The 12488-nt window shown below is 42.0% G+C and overlaps 1 protein-coding gene across 1 annotated transcript in view; it reads right to left on the bottom strand.

Moving 5' to 3' along the window:
* Positions 1 to 1482: 1482 nt before the first annotated feature.
* prrc1 (proline-rich coiled-coil 1) overlaps positions 1483 to 12488 on the bottom strand; it is a 35824-nt gene continuing 24818 nt past the window's right edge. The window contains exons 8-9 of the mRNA XM_041897495.2: positions 4270 to 4372; positions 1483 to 3535 (exon numbers count right to left, since the gene is read on the bottom strand). Of these exons, the coding sequence (XP_041753429.2) occupies positions 3326 to 3535; positions 4270 to 4372 (313 nt within the window). The 3' untranslated portion in view covers positions 1483 to 3325. The remainder of the gene's footprint in view (positions 3536 to 4269; positions 4373 to 12488) is intronic.

Raw genomic sequence — 12488 nt, 5'->3', positions numbered from 1 at the left:
GGTGTAGAATGTAATTACAGTGGACAGCGTATACAAAACCACTCCAACTCATGACTACGACAAACAACTGGCCTAACTGAATGTGGATGGGATGGGAACATGAGGAAGTGGGTAGCCTCACGGGGTCATCCACTAAGTGGGGACTTGGTATGGAACAAAAACAGTACTTCTACACAACAAGTGGGGACTTAGTAGCAATATAACAAAGGATACGAGCAAAGGCACTGAAGAGAAAGCTATCAAGAAAGGTCTCATCAGTTCAGTGGCCAGACTCGTAGCATTCATGCAGATACATATTTCAATCTACTTACTTGGACACATTAAAAACCTATGGTTATTATTTATAATATCCTGTGCCAGGATAATTATTTTCATTGTCTCATCTCTGACATAAAATAACACTAACTGTACACTACATGGCCACAGCAGTAAGTCGAGAGGTCATTGGAAGTGAACACACTACCACTAACACAATTATTCTTTTGACTTCTTCTGTCGCTTTGTCCTCTGTGTGTTCACCATGAGGTCATCTCTGCTAATAGTTGTCTCTTTGTCGGTGTCCCAAATGGCACCCTATCACCTATACACTGCACTACTTTTGACCAGGGCTGGTCATAAATTGTGCACTATTTAGAGAATAGGGTGTCATTTAGGAAACAACCTCTTTGTCCAGGCAGTACTTTTTACTGTCTCCCGAGGCTGATGACAGAGTTTAACATTTCTCTGTTTCCTGACACTGCGGGATGTACCTTGTTCTTCGTAATTACATTTTAAGGGGAAACGTTAATTTATGCAGTGTGAATAACTAATGAGTGTAAATGTCTAATCATGCATTTGTAAGTGTAAGAGAAGATACAGCTGGTGTTCTGAAAGAGCTTGAAAGTTATTGTTTTAAAAGGGACTCTTAAAGATCTCGAGGACTGCAATGGAAGTCTTAGAATTGGAACCTTACTAGTATTTAATGGATGTACTGTAGTACCATATCAAGATTAGTATTCTGGTGATGCTATTGCTGAATATATGCATTTCTCAATTAAATTAATAATTAAATTACATTGAATTGAACTTAGCACTATTGTAAATGATTTACTTTCTGATCGGCTAGCTACTAAATTTCAAGGCCACCACCTTGCGTTCCTTTATTTTTCAGCATTTATCATTTTCCAAAACTTTTCCAGGCCTGGAAAACAGCATAAAAAATTCCATGACTTTCCCAGGATTTTCTTGACCTTTCCAACCTTGTACAATAAGCAGAGCGAATCCAGCGATGGTGCATCGATCCGTAGGTTAATTGTGTCTCTGGAGGCCGTTTCAGCACTGAGTTGCTGTCAATATCTTTATATCTTACTCTGAGGTATAAACTGCTTGTGAAGGGCAGAGATGTGTGTGTGTGTGTGTGGTGTCAGTTTCTTACACATTGACAGTGCCTATGTGGCAGATCTTATCGAAGCTAAATAACCATTCAAACGAGAGACAAACCAGTATGAAAAAAATTGATCTTTACTCTCTCCCCATGAAGAAAGGCACATTTAGGAGTCAAGAAAAGACCAACACAGAAAATCACTATCTTTTGGACATAAAACCAGTTAAAAAGCAAAGAGTTAAAGCAAAGTCCTAGTATTTTTCTGGCATAGTTGAAGAACTATCCCAGAAAAGTTGTTTACTGACCTCTTGATCTAGTAGTGTTGCATCCCACTACCATGGGACTTCCATGTTTTGGAGAACAGGGAGTACTACAGCCTCGAGCAGCAGCAACGAATAACAAATGGAAGCCTTCCAAACAAAACCCAGAGATCATATACAGCTTTGTGTTTTCCTGTTGCACTCCTCTGTTACCACTCGAGTAACATTTTTTTGTTTTTCTTGTAAGGGGTGCGTTCACACAGTATAGAACAATGGTAACGTTGGACAAACTAAAGGATTGACTTAAGATAAAATGGGCTCCAAAAAAAATCATCAGGCAAGTCATTTTCAATGAGGAAACACCTTCCAATGAATCATTCCAATTCGTAGATCGAAAATAATGTAATTTCACCCTTCATTTGAAAATCATTGGATTCCACTAACATGTAAAGTATGTGTGCATGTAATAGCCTGTGTAGCATTAATGTACAGAGCAACAATTTTTATATTAACACACGTATACATACGTATCCATACATACGAACGTACACATGTATACATACAACAAACAAAAGTACAAAACGTTACAACTAATGGTTTTAAAGGCCCTGATATTTCGGTGCACACATTACAGCTCATTCAGTCCAAAGCCTCCATTGAGTTACATGGGCCAAGTGTGAAATTGACTTTTACGTAAATCCCACATTGCCGTCAATGAGAGATTTGCATAAAAATACAAGTTACATGCAACGATCTCAAGATAGCATTTAGCCTGCAGGTAATTCATATAGAAAAAAGTAGATTTTTGTGGTAAGGAGAGAGAAATGGAATGGAAGGTTGGTGGTTGACGTACAACACGATCACTGGCTATACGCTCTAAAACACAGGTGTCAAACATACAGGGTCCAATTCAGTTTGAGTAAAATAAAACATGGGGGTGGGGGGGGGAACAAACTCAATATACTTTAAAATGATTCAAACCAAAAGCGAAAATGTGTAGAAATTATAATGGACCTACCTATAATGGAAATATAACACATTTTCAGTGACTCACTCCGGACCTGGCAAAATGAGTTCGACTCCCCTGCTCTAAAAGACAAAGCACTGGATCGTTCCCCATTTATAAAACACGTACACCTGCGTGTTCATCCAAAACTAATACAACACCGCATTCTGCATATTTACATGATTTGAATACAGTTTGTTAAATACATTAAAAGTTAATTAGATCTCAGATATTTACCATCAAGAGTCACAAATAACAATACTTTCTCAATAAAAGGGGGACAATCTACAAATTTCAAATAATCATTACAAATAATTAATCATTACTTTAATGAGCTAGTTTGCCATGATATCTCAAAAATTGCATTTCTTTTTGGGCCTTAGCTGGGGGAAAAAGTTGATTTAGAAAAAACGTATGGTTTCCCTGTTTTTGAAGGAACAATCCATTTCCATCGTTCTCTCCAACCAGTTGGCATGCCGGAATGTTTCAAACCATAAAACCTTGCTACACACAAATAATAAAACATAACGAGAAAATTGCATTTGGCTTTTTGCCCAATCAGGACGGACGGCTAGAAGCAGAGTAGGAATCCCATTTGGCGAAACAGCTGCCACTTCTTCTGCCCAACCCCCTCTGGTTCTCCCTCCCCCTAATTGTCAGTATTGAGACATGGTGGCTGGGGGATATGGTGCCACCTCACATTGTCCTGGGTGGAAGCTGCTGCTTGTACATGCCCGCTAGGGCCTTGGCGGCGCTCTGGGTCATCTGGCGGCGAGACATGCCCGTAAAGGCCTGGTGCCAGTCCGTGCGCGACACGTTGGGCACATTGCGCTCCAGCACCTCACCCACCGTCACCAGCAGGCCCGACCAGCGGAGGCTGTAGTCCGGAGGGGTCAGGGACTGGGCCTTTGGGGACAGGTGGCAGAGGGGAGGAGAGAGGGGGGGATGATGGATGGATGGAAGAGGGGAGGATGGAAGAGGGGAACACTATCACTTGACACAACGTTTACATGCATAGTGTAATCAGGAAGGTGTTAATTTCACCAACACCTGTTCATACAACCATTCTCCTTACACTGTCTAGCCCACATTCTGTAGACTAACACCAATTTACACTCAACTCACATTTAATAAATAAACATGATTTCATATTTCATGTTTCGAGACTGCTTAAATTATAACAATTTGGAAAGCAATTTGCCTTCAAACCCTTTCACTTTGAAGCAATGTTCCAATTTTGCCAGTGACAAGGCACTGACCGAAAGACTGTCATTTTCACAGAGTTTTAAGTCAAGGCAATTAAGTTTACATTACGAAATTCTATTTCAATGCAACACCATGCTACTGCTTTGACAGGTCGAATTTTGAAAAGGGCCACTTATGGTACAATGGGTAGCAGCAGCCTGTCGTTACAGTGATGGCTAAAACTCCATCCCAAAGTTCCATTTTACTTTTTCAATAGACACAAGTGTATGGTATGTGCTAACATTGAGTGCTAACAGCAATCTAACATTGATAACACATGCAACCACATTAAGAGATACATTAAATAAATGTAATTAATTGGAGCGTCATTGTGTTGTGGGGGTGAACTGTACTATTAACATGAGGGTGCAGTAGTGGCAGCTGTGAGCTCCTACCTGCTGGACGTGCTCCAAGGCCAGTGGAGTAGCCTGAGTGAAGGTCTCAATGTGAATGCCAGCTCCAGGATCCTCCAGGATCAGACAGCCAATGTCAAACCATCTGGAAAGTCACAGAAAAACAGCACTGTTAAAGCTGCAATATTGAACTTTTTGGGCGACCTGAAATAATGGACATATAAATGTGAGTTATACACTCAGTGGCCAGTTTATTAGGTCTATCTAGTACCGGGTCGGACCCCCCTTTGCCTCCAGAACAGCCTGAATTCTTTGGGGCACGGAAACGTTGCTCAATTGGTATCAAGGGACCTAACGTGTGCCAGGAAAACATTCCCCACACCATTACACCACTGCCACCAGACTCATGCTGCTTGCGCCAAATCCTGACTCTGCCATCAGCATGACGCAACAGGAACCCAGGATTCGTCGGACCAGGCACTGTTTTTCCCACTCCTCAATTGTCCAGTGTTGGTGACCGCGTGCCCACTGGAGCCGCTTCTAGCTGATGAGTGGAACCCGGTGTGGTCTTCTGCTGCAATAGCCCATCCGTGACAAGGACCGACATGTTGTGCGTTCCGAGATGGCGTTCTACACACCACTGTCCTGCGCCGTTATTTGCCCGGTTGTGGCCCGCCTGTTAGCTTGCACGATTCTTGCCATTCTCCTTCGACCTCCATTTTCGCGAATGGGGTGATGTATCTAATAAACTTGCCACTGACTGTAGATCTGTCACTCTCATTGAAAGAAAGTCTAAGAAGAGGTAGATCTCAAGGCCCTGTGTAGCTCAGTTGGTAGAGCATGGCGCTTGCAACGCCAGGGTTGTGGGTTCGATTCCCACGGGGGGCCGGTATGAAAATGTATGCACTCACTAACTGTAAGTCGCTCTGGATAGGAGCGTCTGCTAAATGACTAAAATGTAAAATCTCTTCTATGTGCGCTATTTCTATGCATCCTGTTTTTAAGTTTAGTTTTTGCATCTTTTACTTTTGGTTTTGTATACCAGCTTCAAACAGCTGAAAATACAATATTTTTGGTTATGGAAAATATATTTCACAGAGGTTTAGATGGCACAATGATTGTCTACACAATGACGGCTTGTTTTGTCTCGAACTGAAATTAAGCTAACTATTAGAATTTTAGCAACCAGGAAATGGCGGAGCGATTTCTGCACATTGCACCTTTAAGCATGGTGTATGGAGCACAATGCAGGCAAGACAGGTTCAGACAACAGAGTGAAACTAATCAATAAGCAGACAATGAGCAAATCACACTTTTGGATTTAGGTTGACAGGTAGTAGCAGTGAAGGGAGGGGGAACCAATAGCTAAACGTTATCGTCCATCAATTGCAACCATCTAACAATGCAAAGCAGTGAGCAGCACCAAAAACTGGATGCTAGAGAGGATGTTCCAGACCACCAATAACACACCTGATACAACTAATTAACTAACAGCCACACCTTCTTCACCTCTCGACTGACAACCTGAACACAACCCTGGTCTAATTAACTGTCCATGCTCCTCCATATAGTATTCTACCCCTGTGATGACAATCTTATTTGGTTCATTGGCCCTTACTCTAGCAGTCTAAAATGACTGGGAGCTGGTCTGAGCCATAACGGCTGCGTTTACACAGGCAGCCCAATTCAGATCTTTTTCCACTAATTGGTCTTTCGACCAATCAGATCAGCTCTTTTGCCAATAATTGGGCAAAATATCAGAATTGGGCTGCCTGTGTAAACACAGCCATTTTATCCTTGGCTTGGCCAGCAACATCCTGGTCCTTGGCTTGGCCAGCAACATTCTGGTCCTTGGCTTGGCCAGCAACATTCTGGTCATTTGAGGAAGCCCTCTGGGAGGTTGAGCCACTCTGCTACTTGGTGATAAGGTAAAGGCATTCAAGGTCGAGGTCAAAAGAGCTTATCTGTTTTAATGCCCTAAAGCACATTACTGGCCTTGTGGGGACATCAGCAGTCTAGCCAAACTTCACAGGTTTCACAGTTGATTTTCTGAGGGGGAAATGGGAGAGTTTTGACATGTGTAGCAAGGTGAGGTGAGGTATGCTAGATTAGTAGAGCCTTCTGGGGACATTGGGTTATTTTTGGTGTTGTGCTGGATGAAAGGGGCGTTTTATCTGATTTCTGAAAAAGTTTGTCAAGAAGACTCATGCTCTTGGACCCTGCCAGAGTGCAACACACCCTAGCTCAGTATCTTCCAAATGTGGGGAGAGAGAGAAAAGGGAAGCTTGGGTATTGAAGTCACAATCAGTTGACCCATTTTGGCCAGGAGACTGAAAGCAATAGCCTATATCTTAAAATCGTGATACTGTATCAAATAAATTTGGGCTAATAAAATATTTAAGAGGGTAAAAGGGTTTCAAGAAAAATGCATTTTCAAAATTGTATTAGAAAAGTTCCAGAATGATAACCATTTCTTTACATTGCAATGCATAGGTAGCATAATGCAACCATATATGATATGCCACGGAATTATCAAATGCAGCCTGACTGCTTTGTTATTTTATGATAGACTACAGGCTATTATGATAGACAGGGTTAAATCCAAATTTCTTGACGTGCTTAAAGGGTACCCCAGGGTTCGATTTTGGGGCCATTGTTGTTCACGTTGTATATAAATGACATTGGAAATACTGTTAACGCCTGTAACATTCATCTCTACGCAGAAGACAGTTCTTTACTCCTGTGCCTCTTCAGTGCAGCAGGCCATTCGTGACCTTCAGCATGATTGACTCGATCCAAAAATCACTTACTGATCTTACATTAGTGTTAAATGAAAATAAAACCAAGTTTATGCTGTTCTCTAGGTCTCGTAATGTTGACCCTGAGGACTTGTGTATTTGCACTCCAAATGGAGCAAGTTTCTCACTATAAGTACTTGGATATGTGGATTGATGACAAGTTGTCTATTGAAAAACATATTGAAAACTTGACAAAGAAGCTGAAATCTATTTTATATACACACACACACACACACACACACACATATACATACAGTGAGGGAAAAAGTATTTGATCCCCTGCTGATTTTGTACATTTGCCCACTGACAAAGACATGATCAGTCTATAATTTGAATGGTAGGTTTATTTGAACAGTGAGAGACGGAATAACAACAACAAAAATCCAGAAATACACATGTCAAAAATTTTATAAATTGATTTGCATTTTAATGAAGGAAATAAGTATTTGACCCCTCTGCAAACCATGACTTAGTACTTGGTGGCAAAACCCTTGTTGGCAATCACAGAGGTCAGACGTTTCTTGTAGTTGGCCACCAGGTTTGCACACATCACAGGAGGGATTTTGTCCCACTCCTCTTTGCAGACCATCTCCAAGTCATTAAGGTTGAGGCTGACGTTTGGCAACTCTAACCTTCAGCTCCCTCCACAGATTTTCTATGGGATTAAGATCTGGAGACTGGCTAGGCCACTCTAGGACCTTAATGTCCTTCTTCTTGAGCCACTCCTTCGTTGCCTTGTCCGTGTGTTTTGGGTCATTGTCATGCTGGAATACCCATCCACGACCCATTTTCAATGCCCTGGCTGAGGGAAGGAGGTTCTTACCCAAGATTTGACGGTACATGGCCCCGTCCATCGTCCCTTTGATGTGGTGAAGTTGTCCTGTCCCCTTAGCAGAAAAACACCTCCAAAGCATAATGTTTCCACCTCCATGTTTGACGGTGGGGAGGGTGTTCTTGGGGTCATAGGCAGCATTCCTCCTCCTCCAAACACGGCGAGTTGAGTTGATGCCAAAGAGCTCCATTTTGGTCTCATCTGACCACAACACTTTCACCCAGTTCTCCTCTGAATTCATTCAGATGTTCATTGGCAAACTTCAGACGGGCATGTATATGTGCTTTCTTGAGCAGGGGGACCTTGCGGGCGCTGCAGGATTTCAGTCCTTCACGGCGTAGTGTGTTACCAATTGTTTTCTTGGTGACTATGGTCCCAGCTGCCTTGAGATCATTGACAAGATCCTCCTGTGTAGTTCTGGGCTGATTCCTCACCGTTCTCATGATCATTGCAACTCCACGAGGTGAGAACTTGCATGGAGCCCCAGGCCGAGGGAGATTGACAGTTCTTTTGTGTTTCTTCCATTTGCGAATAATCGCACCAACTGTTGTCACCTTCTCACCAAGCTGCTTGGCGATGGTCTTGTAGCCCATTCCAGTCTTGTGTAGGTCTACAATCTTGTCCCTGACATCCTTGGAGAGCTCTTTGGTCTTGGCCATGGTGGAGAGTTTGGAATCTGATTGATTGATTGCTTCTGTGGACAGGTGTCTTTTATACAGGTAACAAACTGAGATTAGGAGCACTCCCTTTCAGAGTGTGCTCCTAATCTCAGCTCGTTACCTGTATAAAAGACACCTGGGAGCCAGAAATGTTTTTGATTGAGAGGGGGTCAAATACTTATTTCCCTCATTAAAATGCAAATCAATTTATAACATTTTTGACATGCGTATTTCTGGATTTTTGTTCTTGTTATTCTGTCTCTCACTGTTCAAATAAACCTACCATTAAAATTAGACTAATAATTTATTTGTCAGTGGGCAAACGTACAAAATCAGCAGGGGATCAAATACTTTTTTCCCCTCACCATCCATCCATCCATCCATCTCCTGCCTCAGTTCTGAAAATAGAAGATTGTTCAAACAGCTCCTCCCTGTAATAGACTATGGTGACATTATTTATATGCATGCGGCATCCTCTGTTTGGAAACCGTTGGACTCAGTATTCCATTCAGCAATACGTTTTATCACTGGGGACGGTTTTAAGATTCATCATTGTATTCTTTACAAAAATGTGGGATGGACCTTTGTAAGAAGAGAGCTGCACTCTTATTTATTTACAAAGCAGTCTTGCAGAAACTTCTGTACATTACTTCATTGATTACATTTAGACATACAAATTACCAAACCCGTTCTCAGGGATGGGTAACTGAAGATCCCTTTGGTCTCCACAGATATGGGAAAATCTGCTTTTAGTTTTTTTGCCCCTTGTGTGGAACAATACGCAGAATTCCTTGCAATTAGATAATGTGATGCCTTACAGGCATTTAACATGATTGATTGGAGACTTAAATTACAGAATGCGATCGCTTTTCTTATATCTGTTTAATGTTGTGTATTGTGTTTTATTACATTTATTTAACATTTTAGTCATTTAGCAGACGCTCTTATCCAGAACGACTTACAGGAGCAATTAGGGTTAAGTGCCTTGCTTAAGGGCACAGAGATTTTTCACCTAGTCGGCTCGGGGATTAGAACCAGCGACCCTTCGGTTACTGGCACAACGCTCTTACCCACTAAGCTAACTGCCGCCCATTAGTGTGTTATTATAGTGCTTTATTATAGTGTGTTTTATTTGTAATGTACAGTGAGGGAAAAAAGTATTTGATCCCCTGCTGATTTTGTACATTTGCCCACTGACAAAAACATGATCAGTCTATAATTTTAATGGTAGGTTTATTTGAACAGTGAGAGACAGAATAACAACCAAAAATCCAGAAAAACGCATGTCAAAAATGTTATAAATTGATTTGCATTTTAATGAGGGAAATAAGTATTTGACCCCTCTGCAAAACATGACTTAGTACTTGGTGGCAAAACCCTTGTTGGCAATCACAGAGGTCAGTAGTTTCTTGTAGATGGCCACCAGGTTTGCACACATCTCAGGAGGGATTTTGTTCCACTCCTCTTTGCAGATCTTCTCCAAGTCATTAAGGTTGAGGCTGACGTTTGGCAACTCAAACCTTCAGCTCCCTCCACAGATTTTCTATGAGATTAAGGTCTGGAGACTGGCTAGGCCACTCCAGGACCTTAATGTGCCTCTTCTTGAGCCACTCCTTTGTTGCCTTGGCCGTGTGTTTTGGGTCATTGTCATGCTGGAATACCCATCCACGACCCATTTTCAATGCCCTGGCTGAGGGAAGGAGGTTCTCACTCAAGATTTGACGGTACATGGCCCCGTCCATCGTCCCTTTGATGCGGTGAAGTTGTCCTGTCCCCTTAGCAGAAAAACACCCCCAAAGCATAATGTTTCCACCTCCATGTTTGACGGTGGGGATGGTGTTCTTGGGGTCATAGGCAGCATTCCTCCTCCTCCAAACACGGCGAGTTGAGTTGATGCCAAAGAGTTAGATTTTGGTCTCATCTGACCACAACACTTTCACCCAGTTCTCCTCTGAATCATTCAGATGTTCATTGGCAAACTTCAGACGGGCCTGTATATGTGCTTTCTTGAGCAGGGGGACTTGCGGGCGCTGCAGGATTTCAGTCCTTCACGGCATAGTGTGTTACCAATTGTTTTCTTGGTGACTATGGTCCCAGCTGCCTTGTGGTCATTGACAAGATCCTCCCGCGTAGTTCTGGGCTGATTCCTCACCGTTCTCATGATCATTGCAACTCCACGAGGTGAGATCTTGCATGGAGCCCCAGGCCAAGGGAGATTGACAGTTCTTTTGTGTTTCTTCCATTTGCGAATAATCGCACCAACCTTCTCACCAAGCTGCTTGGCGATGGTCTTGTAGCCCATTCCAGCCTTGTGTAGGTCTACAATCTTGTCCCTGACATCCTTGGAGAGCTCTTTGGTCTTGGCCATGGTGGAGAGTTTGGAATCGGATTGATTGATTGCTTCTGTGGACAGGTGTCTTTTATACAGGTAACGAGCTGAGATTAGGAGCACTCCCTTTAAGAGTGTGCTCCTAATCTCAGCTTGTTACCTGTATAAAAGACTCCTGGGAGCCAGAAATCTTTCTGATTGAGAGGGGGTCAAATACTTATTTCCCTCATTAAAATGCAAATCAATTTATAATATTTTTGATATGCGTTTTTCTGGATTTTGTTGTTGTTATTCTGTCTCTCACTGTTCAAATAAACCTACCATTAAAATTATAAACTGATAATTTCTTTGTCAGTGGGCAAACATACAAAATCAGCAGGGGATCAAATACTTTTTTCCCTCACTGTATATGTAGGGCTGTTGCGTTTTATTTATGTATTGGGTTTTATTTGTAAACAAATACAAGGCTCTCTTGTAAAATAGTTCTCAATGTGACTCCCTGTTTAAATAAAGGTTAATATATAATACAGCACCAGTCAAAAGTTTGGACACCTACTTATTCCAGGGTTTTTCTTTATTTTTACTATTTTCTACATTGTAGAATAATAGTGAAGACATCAAAACTATGAAATAACACATATGGAATCATGTATTAACCAAAAATGTGTTAAACAAATCAAAATATATTTTATATTTGAGATTCTTCAAAGTAGCCACCCTTTGCCTTGATGACAGCTTTGCACACTCTTGGCATTCTCTCAACCAGCTTCATGAGGTAGTCACCCGGAATGCATTTCAATTAACAGGTGTGCCTTCTTAAAAGTTAATTTGTGGAATTTATTTCCTTCTTAATGCTTTTGAGCCAATCAGTTGTGTTGTGACAAGGTAGGGGTGGTATACAGAAGATAACCCTATTTGGTAAAAGACCAAGTCCATATTATGGCAAGAACATCTCAAATAAGCAAAGAGAAAAGACAGTCCATCATTACTTGAAGACATGAAGGTCAGTCAATACGGAACATTTCAAGAACTTTGAAAGTTTCTTCAAGTGCAGTCGCAAAAACCATCAAGCGCTATGATGAAACTGGCTCTCATGAGGACCGCCATAGGAAAGGAAGAACCAGAGTTACCTCTGCTGCAGAGGATAAGTTCATTAGAGTTACCAGACTCAGAAATTGCAGCCCAAATAAATGCTTCACAGAGTTCAAGTAACAGACACACCTCAACATCAACTGTTCAGAGGAGACTGCGTGAATCAGGCCTTCAAGGTCGAATTGCTGCAAGAAACCACTACTAAAGGACACCAATAAGAAGAAGAGACTTGCTTGGGCCAAGAAACACGAGCAATGGACATTAGACCGGTGGACATCAGTCCTTTGGTCTGATGAGTCCAAATGTGAGATTTGTTTGGTTCCAACCACCGTGTCTTTGTAAGATGCAGAGTAGGTGAATGGATGCTCTCTGTATGTGTGGTTCCCACCATGAAGCATGGAGGTGGTGGTGTGATGGTGTGGGGGTGTTTTGCTGGTGACACTGTCTGTGATTTATTTAGAATTCAAGGCACACTTAACCAACATGGCTACCACAGCATTCTGCAGCGACATGCCATCCCATCTGGTTTGCGCTAAGTGGAACTATCATTT

The sequence above is a fragment of the Coregonus clupeaformis genome, unplaced genomic scaffold, assembly GCF_020615455.1.
Source record: "Coregonus clupeaformis isolate EN_2021a unplaced genomic scaffold, ASM2061545v1 scaf0391, whole genome shotgun sequence".
Taxonomy (NCBI): Eukaryota; Metazoa; Chordata; class Actinopteri; order Salmoniformes; family Salmonidae; genus Coregonus; species Coregonus clupeaformis.
This window is presented reverse-complemented; position numbering and strand designations above follow the sequence as displayed.